We start from the raw sequence: 18,346 nt of genomic DNA on the forward strand, positions 1-18,346 counted from the left end.
TGAAAAAAAAGTTGGAGGGAGGGCACAAAGATTAATTGGAAAGTTAAAAATGAAGCTTCTTTGAGTTACCTGGAGAGAAAAATGAGAAAAATCCAGCTAGGAGGTCACTGACATCCCCTTTCCAAGTCCTACTACATACCTCCACTGTATCTCTTTTACTTATTGGAAAATATCCTACTAAGCCATTGTAAAAAAAAAAGATCATTGAAAATAGAAATCTAGGTTAATATTCCAATATTGATATCAATATAACTACTAAATAAAATTGTGTAGAAATCCCAACTTTATCATCATCCTAACATTACAGTCATAGAGAGAAGGCATTTTTCTTTTTGCAAAAGACTCTTCTGAGAGCTCCTTTCATGTCTCTGTTCCTCAGGCTATAGATGAAGGGATTCAGCATGGGGGTCACCACTGTGTACATCATAGACATGACAGTCTCCTTAACAGTGGAATTATTAGCTGATGGGCATAAATAGAGACCAATAATTGTCCCATAGAAGAGAGACACCACAGTGAGGTGGGAGCCACAGGTGGAGAAGGCCTTGCAGATGCCCTTGGCAGAAGGGACCTTGAGGATGGAGGACACGATTCGTGCATAAGACATGATGATGAGTAGGAATGGGGTGACGATAATGAGCCCTCCGACGGAAAATATCACCAGCTCATTCACTCGAGTGTCAGAGCAGGACAGCTTCAGCAGGGCAGACAAATCACAGAAAAAGTGGGGGATCACATTGTCTTCACAAAAATGCAGCCTGGCCATGAGCAGGGTGTGTAACATGGCATGGGATGTGGTCAGTATCCAGGGCAGCACTACCAGGAAGAGACAGAGCCTGGGGCCCATGATGGCGGTGTAGTGCAGGGGGAAGCAGATGGCCACGTAGCGGTCATAGGCCATGGCCACAAGGAGGAAGTCCTCCAGGTCTGCAAAGAACAGGAAGAAGTACATTTGTGTCAAGCAGCCAGCATAGGGGATGGACAGGTCTTGGCTCTGCATGTTCTGCAGCAACTTGGGCATTGTGACAGAGGAGAAGCAGAGGTCAGAGAAAGATAGGTTACTGAGAAACAAATACATGGGTGTGTGGAGGTGGGGGTCCAGGCAAATGAGGACGAGGATGAGAAGGTTCCCCAGGACGGTGGTAACATACATGGCCAGGAACAGGGCGTAGAACAGGTTCTGATGCTCTGACTCGATGGATAGTCCCAGCAGGAGGAACTCTGAGACAGTAGTTTGATTCCTTCCCGTCATGCTCTGTCTCCAGTATCTTTAGGAAGAAATAATAGTGTCACAAAAACCTGAATTTCAGAATGAACTTATTGCTATGATAAACTGGTTCTTAGGTGCTTTGTAAAACTATTTTATGTTTTTCTCATCACAATAATTACAATTTTTACAGGACCCCAATTCTCTATAATCAGAATCTCTATCTTTGGAAATGATTTATTTTCTTCATTTCTCTTTAACAGGAAACAATATTCCAACTTTCCTAAAACATGCTTATCCCTTGGCTTCTGAGACACATAATACATTGGTTTTTCCCACACTTGCCTGGTCAGACATCCTCAGTACTCTACTGGCTTCTGTTTTGTCTCTATCTTCAACTTGATTGATGTTCCAGGGTTTTTCCTAAACACTGTTCTCTTATAATTGTATATTCCATAAGAAAAGGGCTTCCCAGGTGGTGCTAGTGGTCAAGAACCTACCTGCCAATGCAGAGACAGTGCAGCCTGGAGGGTTACAGTCCATGGGCTTTCTGAATTGGACAAGATTGAAGAGAATTAGCACACATGCACCAAGAAAACCTCATCTACTTCAATGGCTTGGTTACCATTTAGACTTCAGTTGTAGATGTCTTTCTAACTCATAGAAGAAGATAGTCAATTGCTTGAATATTATCTCTCCTTGGATGTATTACAGGCATCTTCAGCTAAACAGATTCCAAAAGAAACACATGATATCCCTTTGTGCCTCTCCCGATTCCCTCCTCCTCAGGTCTTCCATATCCCAGAAAAAGACTTCCAGGTTATCCAGATTAAAACACGAAAGTCTTCTTTCATTTCCGCCTTTCCGTTATCAATACCCAACATCTGTCAACAAGATCTAGAGATTCTTTCTCCTGCATTCACTCCTTATTCATATTGTCCCCACCTTAGATCAGTTTAACATCACATCTTATTTATACTATTGGAACCATGTTTAAAAAAATGTCACTGGAATATAGTTGATTTACAACGCTGTGCCAGTTTCAGATGTACAGCAAGGTGAATCAGTTATATGTGTGTGTGTTTCCAGCTGTTCGAAGCCCCATGGACTGCAGCCTGGCAGACTCCTCTGACCATGGAATTTTCCAAGCAAGAATACTGGAGTGGGTTGCCATTTCCTACTGCTGGGGACCTTCCTGACTCAGGCATCAAACCCACTTATCTTGCGTCCCGTGCACTGGCAGGCAGAAACAGTTGTATCTATACAGACATCCACTCTTTTTAAAATCATTTTCCCATATAGGCCATTACAGAGTATTGAGTATAGTTCCCTGGGCTTTACAGTAGGTTCTTATTAGTTATCCATTTTATATATAGTAGGGTGTATATGTCAATCTTAATCTTTGGAACAGCCTCTTAATTCATCTGCCTGCTTCCATACTTGAAGTCCATCAGTATCCTCCATCACAGTAGGCATTTGAAGATGAAGAACGGGTAACCGTTCTCCATAAAGTCTTTGTGGATTCCCATTGCTCTTAACATAAAGGCAAATTCCCTTCAAAAGGTGACTCATGACCTCACCCTTGCCTAACTCTGAAACTTCATCTGGCCCCACAACGGTACTCACATTTCCCTCTCCAGCAAAGCTGGACTTAAACACAACACTCTTGCTCCAGCACTTTGCACTCACTGTTCCTCTTCCCTAGAGTTCTCTCCCTTCTGCTCCCTCCTCCCATGGCTTCCCATATTTGTCCTTCACATACATTTCATGTCCTCTGCCCTGCAAACCTTCCCTAGCTCCCCCAGACCAGAGGAGAATGCACTGCTATGTTTCCAAGCGTCCCCACAGCACTGCATGACAATGGGGTCATTTCTCTAGCGCTGCCTTCTTCACCGGAATATAAACTCCACATGGGAAAGGCTCATGTCTGCCTTCACAGCTGCTGCAGAGCCAGCACCCGGCCCAGTGTCTGGATACAGGTGGTGTTTCATAAACATCCACTGGTTGTGCTTCAGGTTGCGATGTGCATTCCTCCAACTTTAAAGCCAGCAAAACTCCTGTTAAGTTAGAATCACTACTCTTACTAACCCCCCTCAGGACAGAAACTCACTACTCTCAACCATTCAGCACTAAATTTGACCCTGTATTACAACATGTGTGGAGCAATGTTGTCCCTGTAGTATTTGTTGTCAAACCTCAAACGCACTATGTGCTCAGTCCCTTAGTTGTATCCAGTTCTTTGTGATCCCATGGACTGTAGCCCACAAGGGTCCTCTGTCTGTGGGATTTCTTTCCCAGGCAAGAATATTGGAGCAGGTTGCCATTTCCTGCTCCAGGGGAATGTTCCCGACACATGGACTGAACCCATGTCTCCTCCATCTCTTGCACTAGCAGGCAGATTCTTTACCACTGAGCTACCTAAGAAGCCCTTTCAAACACACTACCATTGTACTAATATAGATGATATAGGTAATAGAGATACATGCACATATATGGATAGATATAAATAAAATTCTCTATTAGATCTGTTTCTCTGGAGAAGCCTAACACTCCTCAGTGCACCTCAAGGTAGTAAAACTGGCACCCATTAGACGTGGGAAGCTCCTTCGTTAAAGACATAACTGAATCCAACAGCTGGGATTTCACCCCTTGATGCTGGCTGATCTGGCCACGTCAATAGGTTTTATACATGGATATTACAGAAAGACATAACACGAGGAAGAAACACTTGTTCCTCAGAATTTTGTTCCCTGGCAAATGAGCAGGACTCCTTTTGTGTGAGTGGGGATTACATTTGTATTAAGAGTGTGACTAGCGATCACTAACCAGAGACAGGACTTGGGGATGTTGTCATGGATGGTGCCATGAGCCTCTCACCTTCTTCAGTAAGTAGTTCTCAGCCAGAACTGCACTTAAGTAAATCTAGGGCAATGCTTCTAAAATTAATACCCCTGAAAAATCCCCCGGGAGTGCTAGTACAACACTGATTTTGATACATAGGCCAGCTTCCGCACTCTAATCCGCACCCAGGTAATGCCCGTGCTGTAGTCCATGGGCTTCACAGTGAGTAGGAAGAATACATGATGCTTTTAAAAACAAGGATCACGGGACCCCTCAGATAAATAGAATCACAATCTTTGAGAGGAAGTCCATACAGAGTTTTCTGAAGCTCCAAGGTGATTCTAAAATAAAACAAGGGTTCAGAAGTATGGCATTAGTGCCTACCTTAAAAGTTGTTAGTATACTGAAACTACATAACGCTGTAGGAATAAATGATACGGTAAGTAATACGTAAGAATGCTATTATTAATAAAAAATAGATTAAATGAGTGAACATTAGTAAAATCTTCTCCAATGCAGTGAAATTTGGGGAAGTAGAGAGGTGGAAAAGAAAAGCATCACTGTACTTGAAAAACTCTCCTACTGAACACCATTCAACCTGGGAAATCAAGACCCTCAGGTTGGAAGAACCCTAAATGACCAGCTCATTCACCTTCTGCCCAACTTACCCAGTGTGTGAGGGTGACTCCAGGACCCTGACCTGAGATCCTGCTCTACTTTATCCACTAAAGCATGTGAGATATCAGTCTCTGTAGACATCACCTGTGTCTGAAACTTCCTTTGCCACATCTCGCATTCTGTACATCCTTGGGCCTAAGGGGCCCTGGATCCCAGAGGAGTCTGGATCCTGGAGGAACTCATTAAAGTCAAAGTAATTAGCCAAGGCCTCTCTAGGACACCACCTCCCATGGTGGCTCAGATGGTAAAGAATCTGCCTGCAATGCAGGAGACACAGGTTCAATCCCTGGAGAACGGAATGGCAATGCACTCCAGTACTCTTGCCTGGAAAAATCCCATGGACAGAGGAACCTGGTGGGCTATCATCCATATGGTCACAAAGAGTCAGACATGACTTAGCAACTAACAATTTCACTTTCTCTAGGACAAATGCTCGCAGGGTCGTGGAGCAGCGACTGATTACAATCACTGATCACCCCTGACTATTCTTTGGGGGAAGGTGAAGATGGAGAGAAGCTCATACATGAAAGCTTAATCACTGCCTGTTTAGGGAATGGACATGGGACACTTGTGGAGGGAGCCTACACTTGGGGAGGTAAAAGAGGATGGTTCGTGAAGTCATAAAACAAGCAGGAACTCTACTGTGAGTATCCTAAAATACCTGAGGAGTGTAGCAGATGGTTTTCTGTGGGCAACAAGAAGCCATCAGTGGTTAGGGCAAAGTGTCAAAAAAGACGCATATTTTGGAAAGAGTCTCAAGGTGGCAGCATCTCTCAATACAACACCATTTTCCAAGAATCACCTGCAGCTAACAATAAGCAGATATCTCTGACACACCTATATGCAGATAAATAGAAAGTGCTAGAATAAGAAAAAAGATAAACTCTCCCTGGCCATGTTCAATTCTTTCTCAAGCCAAGACATAAAAGAAAATCCAGTTTGAATCCTGTTGAGATACTTCTGCCTTCTTGCCTCTGTGAGAAAACATGAATAGCACCTGCAACCACCATCATCTCTGCATGTGTGTACATGATCAGTCGCTCAGTCATGTCTGACACTTTGTGACGCCATGGACCATAGTCCCGGAAAAGGCGATGGCACTCCACTCCAATACTCTTGCCTGGAAACTCCCATGGACAGAGGAGCCTGGTAGGCTGCAGTCCATGGGGTCACAAAGAGTAGGCCACAACTGAGCGACTTCCCTTTCCCTTTTCACTTTCACGCATTGGAGAAGGAAATGGCAACCCACTCCAGTGTTTTTGCCTGGAGAACCCCAGGGATGGGGGAGCCTGTTGGGCTGCCGTCTATGGAGTCGCACAGGGTCAGACACGACTGAAGCGACTTAGCAGCAGCAGCAGCAGCAGCAGCAGCAGGACCATAGTCTACCAGCCTCCTCTGTCTAAGGAATCTTTCAGGCAAGAATACTGGAGTGAGTTGCCATTTCCTACTGTAGGGGGTCTTCCTGACCCAGGGATTGAACCCACATCTCCTACATTGGCAGGTGGTTTGTTTATCATTGCACCACCTGTATAGCCCAACATCATCTCTAATACTCCCCAAATGTGTCAGAATATCTCCGAGTTTCCAGCTCTTCCTTATGCACCATTAACTATGGCCACGAAGCCATAACACCTTCTTTCACCCATTCTGTGTTCTCCTCGGCCACCATCTCAGCTGTATGGCGTTCTCACATGATCACATAATGCAAATCTTCATTCCTAGTGAATCAGCATCTTCACTGGTCTTGCCTTATCAACTTGTTTTAGTTTTATTGATATTTATTTTTAAATAGAAAATACTAAGTGGCACTCAGAGAATTCCCTAGAATTGCAGACGTGGTCCTCTCTGACCCAGTTGTATGGAGAAACCCAGTTGTGAATGTCTTTGCACATTCGTTTTTGCACATTCTAATTTATAGCACCAACCCAGGCTCAGGTAATGTTAATCTTTGCATACGGGTTCTCATAAGTGACTTCCCTGGTGGCTCAGACGGTAAAGCGTCTGCCTACAATGTGGGAGACCCGGGTTCAATCCTTGGGTCAGGAAGATCCCCTGGAGAAGGCAATGGCAGCCCACTCCAGTACTTTTGCCTGGAAAATCCCATGGACAGAGGAGCCTGGTAGGCTGCAGTCCATGGGGTCGCTAGGAGTCGGACATGACTGAGCAACTTCACTTTCACTTTTCACTTTCACGCACTGGAGAAGGAAATGGCAACCCACTCCAGTGTTCTTGCCTGGAGAATCCCAGGGATGGGGGAGCCTGGTGGGCTGCCGTCTATGGGGCTGCACAGAGTCGGTCACGACTGAAGCGACTTAGCAGCAGCAGTCCATGGGGTCGCAAAGAGTCAGACATGACTGAGCAACTTCATCTTTCTTTCACATAAGGACCACAAAATGTCCAGGTGATTTGTTCAACTTCCAGTTTATGAAACCACTGTCACATCCCTTGGTAGAAGCAGTCCTCCCTTGAGGCCTACATGAGACACTTCTTGCACATCTTCAATTCTCTCAGCTTCATCTCCTCTCCCAGACATGGCTTAGTAACCAGCTCTGCACTGGCTTCAGCAAGCTTTGGTAGTGCAACCTGATGGCACCTCGCCTCCATTCTGTTCCACATGGTTCAAGCTTCCTGCTGTGGGATTTCTCTGGCTCCATGAAACACAGTGTCATGGGAAACCATCTCAGTATTTATACTAGTATTTAAGCAAGTGATCCATCAAGAATGAATTGGTTTTGTTAACATGAGGTGTGGATTGAAGTTTGTTTTTTCACATGGAAATCCAAGTTCTCCAGCATCATTGGTCAACAGGACTGTTTTCTACTGAATTGTCTTTGCACATTTGTCAGTGATCAATAGATGGTGCATGATTGAATCTAGTTTCTGGATTCTATAAAGTATTCTATACTCTCTATATCGATCTGTATTTCTCTAATGCCACCATTTTAAATCTTTTAGCCATAGTAAATTTACTTTTTTGGTTTCTTCGCCTTTACATGTGTATTTTGTAACCTTATTGTCCATTTATACCACAAAAAAATCCTCTGGAATTTAACTGAAATGTGTTGAATCTCTAGATGGGTTTCAGGAGAACATCTTAACAACGTCGAGTCTTTCATTCCGTGAACATGTTGTATCTATCAGTTTCTTCAGTTCTCAATGAGTTCTTAATCAGAGTTTTGTGATTTCAAGATATAGACCTTGTATATATTGTGTATGATTTATATCAAAGCATTTAAAGTTCTGGTGCTATTATATTAAAAAGATGGTACTTTAAAAATACAATGAGGAAGGACAGTCTCTTCAATAAATGGCACTGGGGAACTGGAAATGCAAAAGAATTTAACTCAAATGTGTTAATGCTTGAACTAACACCTAAAACTAAAAAAACTCCTAGAAGAAACATAGGCAGTAAAGTTTTGACATAGGTCTTGGTGACTATTCTTTGAATATGACACCAAAGACATAAGCAACAAAAACAGAAATAAATGGGAACAACCTCAAACTAAAAAACTTCTGCATAGCAAAAAAAAAAAAAAAAACCACCAACAAAATGCAAAGGCAACACACCGAATGGGAGCAAATATTTGCAAATCACATACCTGATAAAGGGTTAATATCCAAAATATATTTTTATAAAACTCTTATAACTCAAAGCAAAAAAACAAAAATCTCATTAAAAATGTTCAGAGGATAGGGACAGTTTTGCAAAGAAGACATACAGATGGCCAACAGGCACATGAAAAGATGTTCAACGTTACTAATTATTAGTGGTAAGCAAGTCAAACTGCAATGAGATATCCCCTCATACCTATCAGATTGGGCTATCATCAAAAAGAACACAAAAATGTTGGAGAAGATGTGGAGAAAGGGAACCCTTTTACACTATTGGTAGAATGTAAATTGGTGCAGCCACTGTGGAAAACAGCATGGAGGTTCATAAAAAAAATAAAAATAGAACTGCCACATGACCCAGCAATTCCACTCCTGGGTATATATCTGGAAAAAAAAAACACAAAAATGCTAATTCAAAAAGATACGTGCACCCAGGTTCATAGCAGCACTGTTTACAATAGCCACGATGTGGAAGAAACAGAAATGTCCATCAACAGATAAATGGATAAAGAAGCTATGATGTGTATATGCAATGGAACATCATTCAGCATTAAAAAGCACACAATTCTGCCATTTGCAGCAATGTGGATGGACCTAAAGAATATTATGCCTATTGAAATAAGTCAGACAAAGACCAACACTATATAATGTCACTTACATGTGAAATTCAGTATATATACAAAACGGAAACAGACTCACAGATATAGACAACAAACTAGTGGGATATTGATCTGCACTTTTCATATAATGTTCATCTGGTGTAACTATCAGGGCCACTGTGACAGTTCTCAAAAAAAAAAAAAAAGAACTACCACATGACCCAGCAATCCCAATTCTGGGTGTATAACCAAAGGAAATGACATGAGGAATATGAAGAGATACCCACTCTTCATCATTCACGTCAACAATATTCACAATAGCCAAGATATGGAAACAATTCATACGTCTATTAACCAAGATATGAATAGAGAGAATGTGGTATATGCATATAATGGAATATCACTCAGTCTTTAAAAAAAAAAAAGAAATATTCAAATTGGCTGACTATGTGGATGAGCCTACAGGACACGGCACCATGTAAAATAACCCACGAACAGAAGGACAAGCACTGAATGATTCCATTTTAGATGTGAGTTATCAAAATAGTTATATTCATAGAAGAGAGAACAGAAGGGTGGTTGTCAGGAGCTGGAATGAAGAGAAAATAGAAAGCTGATTTTTTTTATGGGCATGAAATTTCTGTTATATAAAATGAGTAAGCAGTAAAATATAAGATAGTACCTACAGTTAACAATATGGTGTTGTACATGCTTAAACACATGCAGAGGAGAGAAGTCATGCTCAAAAAAAGCGATATTTATTTTATCAGTAAATTAAACATTGGAAGCAGTTTTTAAAAGGGGGGTGACACAATGATTAACTGGAAGTTTAAAAATAATTCTTCTTAGGGTCACCTGAAGAGAAAAAAAGAGGAAGACTTGTAGGTCATGGACATCCCCTTTCCAAGCCCAACTACAAACCTCCACTTTATCTCTTTTACTTATTGGACAATATCTTATTATGAAATTATAACAAAAAGATTATTGAAAAAAGTTATGGTTAATATCCCAACATTAATATCAACACATCTACTGGATGAAATTATGTAGACATTTACCATTATAAATTTTACCAACTTTACCATCATAGAAAGAAATGAAATTTCTTTTTACAAAAGACTCTTCCCAGAGCTCCCTTCATGTCTCTGTTCCTCAGGCTGTAGATGAAGGGGTTCAGCATGGGGGTCACCACAGTGTACATCATAGCCATCACAGTCTCCTTAACAGTAGAATTATTAGCTGATGGACATAAGTAGAGACCAATAATTGTCCCATAAAACAGGGACACCACAGTGAGGTGGGAGCCGCAGGTGGAGAAGGCTTTGCAGATGCCCCTGACAGAGGGGACCTTAAGGATAGAGAAAATAATTCGTGCATAAGACATGATGATGAGTAGGAATGGCAGAACAATAATGAGCCCTCCAACGACAAATATCACCAGCTCATTCACTCGAGTGTCAGAGCAGGACAGCTTCAGCAGAGCAGACATGTCACAGAAAAAGTGGGGGATCACATTGTCTGCACAAAAGCACAGTCTGGCCATGAGCAGGGTGTATAACATGGCAGGGACAGTGGTCAGCACCCAGGACAGCACCACCAGGAAGGAACAGAGCCTGGGGCCCATGATGGTGGTGTAGTGCAGGGGGAAGCAGATGGCCACGTAGCGGTCATAGGCCATGGCCACAAGGAGGAAGTCCTCCAGGTCTGCAAAGAACAGGAAGAAGTACATTTGTGTCAGGCAGCCAGCATAAGAGATGGACGGGTCTTGGCTCTGCATGTCCTGTAGCAATTTGGGCATTGTGACAGAGGAGAAGCAGAGGTCAGAGAAAGACAGGTTACTGAGAAACAAATACATGGGTGTGTGGAGGTAGGGGTCCAGGCAAATGAGGATGATGATGAGAAGGTTCCCCAGGATGGTGGTAACGTACATGGCCAGGAACAGGACATAGAACAGGTTTTGATGTTCTGACTCAATGGGCAGTCCCAGTAGAAGGAACTCTGAGACAACATTTTGATTCCTTCCTGTCATGCTCTGTCTCCAGTACCTTTAGGAAGGAATAACAACGCCCATGAAAACTTGAATTTCAAAATGAACATATTTCTATGATATATGGGCCACTAGATGCTTTGCAAAAATACTTTATATCATTCTCGTCACAATAATTACAATCTTTACAGGACTCCAGATCTCTATAATCAGAATCTCCATGATTGGAAATGATTTATTGTCTTCACGTTGCTTTAAAATGTAGCAATATTCCAGATTTTTTAAAGCACACTCTTATCCTCTAGGTCCTGAGACACATGATGTACAGGTTTTTCTTCTTACCCTCCACTAACTGTAATTGGCTTCTGTTTTGTCAATGTTTTCAAGATGATTGATGCTCCAAGGCTTTTCCTTTTTACCTTTTCCTTTGGAAAAGATAAACTACCTGTAATAATTCTATATATACCATGAAGGAAAACTCATCTACTCCAATGGGTTTGATGATTATTTGAGCTTTAGTTGCAAATGTCTCTTTAACCTATGAAAGAAGATATTCAGTTGCCTAACTGCTATCTTCCCTTGGACATTACACCCTAATTTTCAGCAAAGAAACTCATGATATCTCCTTAAGTCGCTCAGTCCAACTCTTTGCTACCCCATGGACTGCAATCTACTAGGTTCCTTCGTCCATGGGATTTTCTAGGCAAGAGTACTGCACGGGGCTGCCATTTCCTTCTCCAGAGGATCTTCCCAACTCAGGGATCAAACCCAGTTCTCCTGCACTGCAGACAGACGCTTTACCGCCTGAGCCACCAGGGAAGCCCTTGCCCATGCTCCAATGTCTCCTTGCCACTTCCTCAATTCCCTTCTCCTTTAGCTTCTCATATTTCAGTAAAAGGGAATCCAGGTACTCCACAACCCGAAAGTTTTCTTTCATTCCATGCTTTGGTCATTATCAGCTTCCTGTGGGTACGTCCTACAGATCCCACCACTTGATTCTCCTACCCGTTCAGATATTCCCATTAGCCACTCTCAATACCCTTGATCTGGTGCCATCATGTCCTCTCTCTACCGTTGGGATGGCCACTTAACTCGTCTCCTTGCTTCCAAGATTGAACCCTTCTTTGGTATCCTTTGATCACACTGTTAATCGCTGTCTTCCCTACAGAATGGTAGGCTACCCGTAGGAAAGGCCATGTCAGCCGATATGACTGCAGCAGTGCTTGCAGCTGGCAGAGTGTCTGGACGTGGTTGATGTATCAGAACACTCATTGGTTGTGCTTCCAGCTGAAACATGCATTCTTCCAACTTGAAAGACCACAAACTCCTTCTAAATTAGAACTTCGCTGTCTGTTCCTACTAAATCCTCTCAGAACCAGAAGTACTAGATTCAACTCCTAGTGCCAGCCCTTTGGCACTGAATTTGACACTGCATTACTGAATTTATGGATGTAATTTGTCCCTTGGAAAATGTCTCCACACAAGATACACTATTTTTCTCACCATTACAGAGGATATAAATAGAGATATTTATCTATATAGATAAAATAAATATAGGTATAGATGTACTTTCCAAATGGTTCATTTTCTTTCAAGAATCCTGATTAATCCATCTCAGCATGCCAAAAGCTGGCAAAATGAAAAAAAGGCAAAGGAGAAACATCATTAGATGTGGGAAGCTCCTTCATGAAAGACGTAACTGAATCCAACATCTGGGATTTCACTCCCTGATGCAGGTTGATCCAGCCATGTCAACAGGTTTTACACATGGATATGGATACCGGCATCACAGTGGGATGTTGTCACTGGTGATGCCATGAGCCTCTCACTTTCTTCACTCGTTAAGTCAGTAGTTCTCAGACTGGACTTCATTTAAGGCAACATAATGCAGTGATTCTAAAATTTGATAACCCATTAAAATCCCCTGGGAGTTCTGATAAACCCTGATTTTGATATAGTAACTCTGTGCCTGCATTTTTTTTTGGTAAGTAATAATAACTTTATTATGGCCTAATGCTTCTGCAATTTAATCAGCATCCAGCTAATGCCCATACCACAGTCCATGGACTACACAGTGAGTAGCAAGGATACGTGACACATTTTAAAAATAAAGATTACTGAAGCCCTCAGATAAATTTAACCACAATTTTTTACTGGAATATAATTGCTTCAGTCCATGCCATTTACTGGAATATAATTGCTTCAGTCCATGCCATTGTGAGGAGTCAGACACGACTTGGAGACTGAAAAACAATATAATTGCTTCACAATATTGTGTCAGTTTCTGCTGTGCAACATCCATACAAAATTTTCTAAAGCTCCAAAGTGATTCTAATATAAAATAGGGGTTCAGAACTATGATATTAATGTCTAGAATGAGCTGTCAGTATGCTGAAATTATTCAATATCATGGGAATAAATAATATGGTGAGTAATACACAAGACGTTGTCAGTCATGAAAGCAGATTATAACTGGTGGAATATAAATAAACATTTCTCAAATGTAGTGAAATTTTAGGAGGGAGAGAGGTGGAAAAGAAGAGCATTACCATACCTGAAAAATTCTCCTGCAGAACATCACACAACCTGGGAAACCAAGACCCTCAAGTTGGAAGGTTTCTAAGGGATTAGCTCATTCACCCTCTGCCCAACTTACCTAGTGTTTGAGGGTGACTCCAGGACCGTGACCTGAGATCCTGCTCCCCTTTATTCACTAAACCATGTAAAATATCACCCTCTGTAGTCATCACCTGAGTCTGAAACCTCCCTTCTCACATCTCCCATTCTGCACATCCTCGGGCCTAAGGGGCCCTGGATCCCAGAGGAGTCTGGATCCTGGAGGGATTTATTAAAGACAAAGCAATTACCCAGGATCTCTCTAGGACCAATGCTCTCAGGGTCCAGGAGCAGTGACTGATTACAATCACTGATCACACCTGACTATGCCTTGAGGGAAATTGAGGATGCAGAGCTCTGCAGGAAAGCCTAACCACTGCCTCTTTAGGGAATGGACAACAGACCTTTGTGGTTGGAGCCCACGGGTGGAAAGTAAAAGAGGATGGTTGGTGAAGCCATATTGCTGCTGCTGCTGCTAAGTCGCTTCAGTTGTATCTGACTCTGTGCGACCCCATAGACGGCAGCCCACCAGGCTCCCCCGTCCCTGGGATTCTCCAGGCAAGAACACTGGAGTGGGTTGCCATTTCCTTCTCCAATGCATGAAAGTGAAAAGTGAAAGGGAAGTCGCTCATTCGTGTCCAACTCTTAGCGACCCTGTGGACTGTAGCCCACCAGGCTCCTCTGTCCATGGGATTTTCCAGGCAAGAGTACTGGAGTGGGGTGCCATTGCCTTCTCCAGAAGCCATACTAGGAATACCCTAAAAATCTGCAGAGTGTAACAGGATGTTTTCTGTGGGCAACAAGAAGCCTTCAGTGGTTTGAGTAAAGTGTCAAGAAAGATGCACATTTTGTTTTGGTTTTGGGGCCATGTTGGGCAGCATGTGGGATCTTAGTCCCTTGACCAGCGATCAAACCCATGCCCTGTGATGTGGAAGCACAGAGTCTTAACCACAGGAACACCTGGAAGTCCCCAAGACACATATTTTGGAAAGATTCTCAGGATGGCAAAATCTCTCAGTAAAACACCATTTCCCATAAACCACCTGATGCTAACTAGGAGTAGCTATCTATGACACAACTATATGCAGATATATAGAAAGTACTACAATTAGAGACAAGAGAAACTCTCCTTGATCATATTCCATTCTTCCTCAAGCCAAGATGAAGAAAGCCCAGTTTGAATGGCACAGAAGTACTTCAGCCTTCTTACCTCTGTGGGAAAACATTACTGACACCCGCCACTTCCATTGTCTCGGATACTCCGCAAATGTGCCAGAATAGCTCCTGGTCTCCAGCTCTCCCTGCTGCTGCAGCTGTCTATGGCCACAAAGCCATACTGAGCTATTTTCTGGCTGTGCTCTCTCTTCGTTGCTGTGTGTCGCTTTCTCTATGGTTGCGGAGGATGGGGGCCACTCTGTAGTGGTGGTGCATTCTCTTCTCATTGCGGTGGCCTCTCTTCTCGCAGAGCACAGGCTCTTGGCACACAAGCTTAAGTAATCGTGGCACATGGGCATGAAGAGGTGCCTGGTGAGCTAAAGTCCATGGGGTCCCAGGAGACTCAGACATAACTTAGCAACTGAACAACAACAAAGACAAACTGAACTATTGCAGCAAAGGAGACAGAAAGCACACTTGAGGTTCAGGGCAGGTCAAGAAGGCATTGGAGACATGAAAATAAATCAGAGGAGACAAGGTGAATGACAGAATAATGGAACCCTTTTCTCATGAAGAGATAAGTAAATACCTATATTCAGCAATGAAAAGTCTAGTTTAGCAGAGGTAAGCAGGGGAGTGAGAATTTTGAATTTTACAGTACTGACTTCGAGGACAGAGTATTATTTAAAGATGGTTTTGGTTATTTTTTACAAAACAAAACAAAAGATAAATTGTTTAAAAAAGGGACACAGATATTGAAGAAAGGGCTCCACTCTCCACCTCCTTATGTGGCAGTCCTGGGTTCTAAGTGGCCTTTCTAGGAGCATAGCATGGTCTGGATGGTGGCCTCACACATCCGGAAGGGCCAGCTTTAGGAAGGGACCACTGGCCCAAGAATTTGCTGCCATAGCAGCATGCAGTCAGCCAAGGACACAGCGCAACCCAAATTAAAGTTATTTTACAAGCTATCATGGCTATGCTGTTTCTTTTAGTCTCCTCCATATTTTCAGGGCTTCCCTGGTGGCTCAGATGGTAAAGAATCCCCCTGCAATGCAGGAGACACAAGAGATCCAGGTTCGATCCCTGGGTCAAAAAGACCTCCTAGAGGAAGAAATGGTAGCAGCCCACTCCAGTATTCTTGCTGGAGAATCCTACAGGCAGAGGAGCCTGGTGACTACAGTCCATGGGGTTGCAAAGACTTGGACACGACTGAGCAACTAGCTCTTTCTTCACTTTTGTATTTTCAAATGGGACCTCGGGGTTGTCTGGCTCAGTAAATATTAGTTGGCTGCTGCGGGCCCAGGTTCTGCAGTTTCAGTCTCTTCATTCATGGAATGTCTGTCCAAGGTGGTGGGGTTAAGGGCAGAAGGGAGAAGGTGTATCCACAGTAAATGAGTAAAAGCTCAGTAAACAGCAGAGTCTATTTTATCAGTAAATAAAACATTGGAAACAGTAAAGAAAAAAAATGGGGGGGGGGGGTAGAAAAATTAATTGGAAGTTTAAAAATGAGGCTTCTTAGAGTAACCTGGAGAGAAAATTGAGCAAGATTCTTCTAGTAAATCACTGACATCCCCTTTCCAAGTCCTACTACATACCTCCACCATATCTCTGTTACTTATTGAACAATACCTTACTATGGAATTTTAACAAAAAGGTCATTGAAAAAAGAAGTCTGGGTTAATATACCCATATTAATACCAATATACCAATCACATAAAATTATGCAAAAGTCCAAACTTGACCATCACAGAGAAAAGGGAGTTTTCTTTCTCCAAAAGACTCTTCCCAGGGCTCCCTTCATGTCTCGGTTCCTCAGGCTATAGATGAAGGGGTTCAGCATGGGGGTCACCACATTGTACATCATAGCCATCACAGTCTCCTTAACAGTAGAATTATTAGCTGATGGGCATAAGTAGAGACCAATAACTGTCCCATAAAACAGGGACACCACAGTGAGGTGGGAGCCACAGGTGGAGAAGGCCTTGCGGATACCCCTCGCAGAAGGGAGCTTGAGGGTGGAGGACACGATTCGAGCATAGGACGTGATGATGAGTAGAAAGGGGATCACAAGAATGAGCCCTCCCATGATAAATATCACCAGCTCATTCACTCGAGTGTCAGAGCAGGACAGCTTCAGCAGAGCAGACATGTCACAGAAAAAGTGGGCGATCACGTTGTCTTCACAAAAATGCAGCCTGGCCATGAGCAGGGTGTGCAACATGGCATGGAACATTGTGAGTACCCACGACAGCACCAGCAGGGAGAGACAGAGCCTGGGGCCCATGATGGCGGTGTAGTGCAGGGGGAAGCAGATGGCCACGTAGCGGTCATAGGCCATGGCCACAAGGAGGAAGCTCTCCAGGTCTGCAAAGAACAGAAGGAAGTACATTTGTGTCAGGCAGCCAGCATAGGGGATGGACGGGTCTTGGCTCTGCATGTTCTGCAGCAACTTGGGCATTGTGACAGAGGAGAAGCAGAGGTCAGAGAAAGACAGGTTACTGAGAAACAAATACATGGGTGTGTGGAGGTGGGGGTCCAGGCAAATGAGGACGAGGATGAGAAGGTTCCCCAGGATGGTGGTAACATACATGGCCAGGAACAGGGCGTAGAACAGGTTTTGATGCTCTGACTTGATGGGCAGTCCCAGCAGGAGGAACTCTGAGACAATAGTTTGATTCCTTCCCATCATGCTCTGTCTCCAGTATCTTTAGGAAGGAATAACATCGCCCATGAAAACTTGAATTTCAAAATGAACATATTTCTATGATATATGGGCCACTAGATGCTTTGCAAAAATACTTTATATCATTCTCATCACAATAATTACAATCTTTACAGGACTCCAAATCTCTATAATCAGAATCTCCATGATTGGAAATCATTTATTTTCTTCATTTTGCTTTAAAATGTAGCAATATTTCAGATTTTTTAAAGCACACTCTTATCCACCAAGTCCTGAGACACAGGATGTCTTGGCTATTCCTCACACCCCCCACTAACTGTAATAGACTTATGTTTTGTCAATATCTTCAAGTTGATTGGTGCTCCTGGGCTTTTCCCTAAACATGGTTCCCTTGTAATTCTATATATACCACAAAGAAAAACATCTACTCCAATGGCTTTGATGATTATTTAAACTTTTGCTGCCAATGTCTCTTTAACTCAGTTGCCTAATTGTTATCTTCCCTTGGACATTACACCCTCATTTGCAGCAAAGAAACTCATGATGTCTCTTTGCTGCCCTTCCGCCAATTCCCTCCTCCTCTAATTTCTCATATTTCTCAGTAAAAGGGAATCCAGGTGCTCCACAACCTGAAAGTTTTCTTTCATTCCCTCCTTTGGTCATTATCAGCTTCCTATCTGTGGGCAAGCCCTACAGAGTCTCCCACCCTTTCACACACTCCCATTAGCCACTCTCAGTACCCTTGATCTGGTGACATCATGTCCTCTCTCTACCGTTGGGATGGCCGCTTAACTCGTCTCCCTGCTTCCATGATTGAACCCTTCTCCTTTGATATCCTTTGATCACACTGTTTATAGCTGTCTTCCCTACAGAATGGTAGGCTACCTGTAGGAAAGGCCATGTCTGCCGATATGACTGCAGCAGTGCTTGCAGCTGGCAGAGTATCTGGACATAGTTGACGTATCACA

At 43.0% G+C, this 18,346-nt stretch overlaps 3 protein-coding genes across 3 annotated transcripts; all 3 read right to left on the reverse strand.

The window, feature by feature from the left end:
* Window positions 308–1,252, reverse strand: LOC102191033 (olfactory receptor 1E2-like). The gene has a single exon (XM_018064056.1). The coding sequence runs from the start codon at window positions 1,250–1,252 to the stop codon at window positions 308–310; it is 945 nt and encodes a 314-aa protein (XP_017919545.1).
* On the reverse strand, window positions 10,022–10,966 carry LOC108638212 (olfactory receptor-like protein DTMT). The gene has a single exon (XM_018063995.1). It carries the CDS (start codon window positions 10,964–10,966, stop codon window positions 10,022–10,024), a length of 945 nt encoding a protein of 314 aa, XP_017919484.1.
* On the reverse strand, window positions 16,440–17,384 carry LOC102190774 (olfactory receptor-like protein DTMT). The gene has a single exon (XM_005701398.2). It carries the CDS (start codon window positions 17,382–17,384, stop codon window positions 16,440–16,442), a length of 945 nt encoding a protein of 314 aa, XP_005701455.2.

Source organism: Capra hircus, chromosome 19 (assembly GCF_001704415.2).
Source record: "Capra hircus breed San Clemente chromosome 19, ASM170441v1, whole genome shotgun sequence".
Classification (NCBI taxonomy): Eukaryota; Metazoa; Chordata; class Mammalia; order Artiodactyla; family Bovidae; genus Capra; species Capra hircus.

Bases quoted from the DNA above. Each gene is read 5' to 3' on its own strand.
- LOC108638212 (XM_018063995.1), bottom strand. From the start codon at position 10,966: ATGACAGGAAGGAATCAAAATGTTGTCTCAGAGTTCCTTCTACTGGGA.
- LOC102190774 (XM_005701398.2), bottom strand. From the start codon at position 17,384: ATGATGGGAAGGAATCAAACTATTGTCTCAGAGTTCCTCCTGCTGGGA.
- LOC102191033 (XM_018064056.1), bottom strand. From the start codon at position 1,252: ATGACGGGAAGGAATCAAACTACTGTCTCAGAGTTCCTCCTGCTGGGA.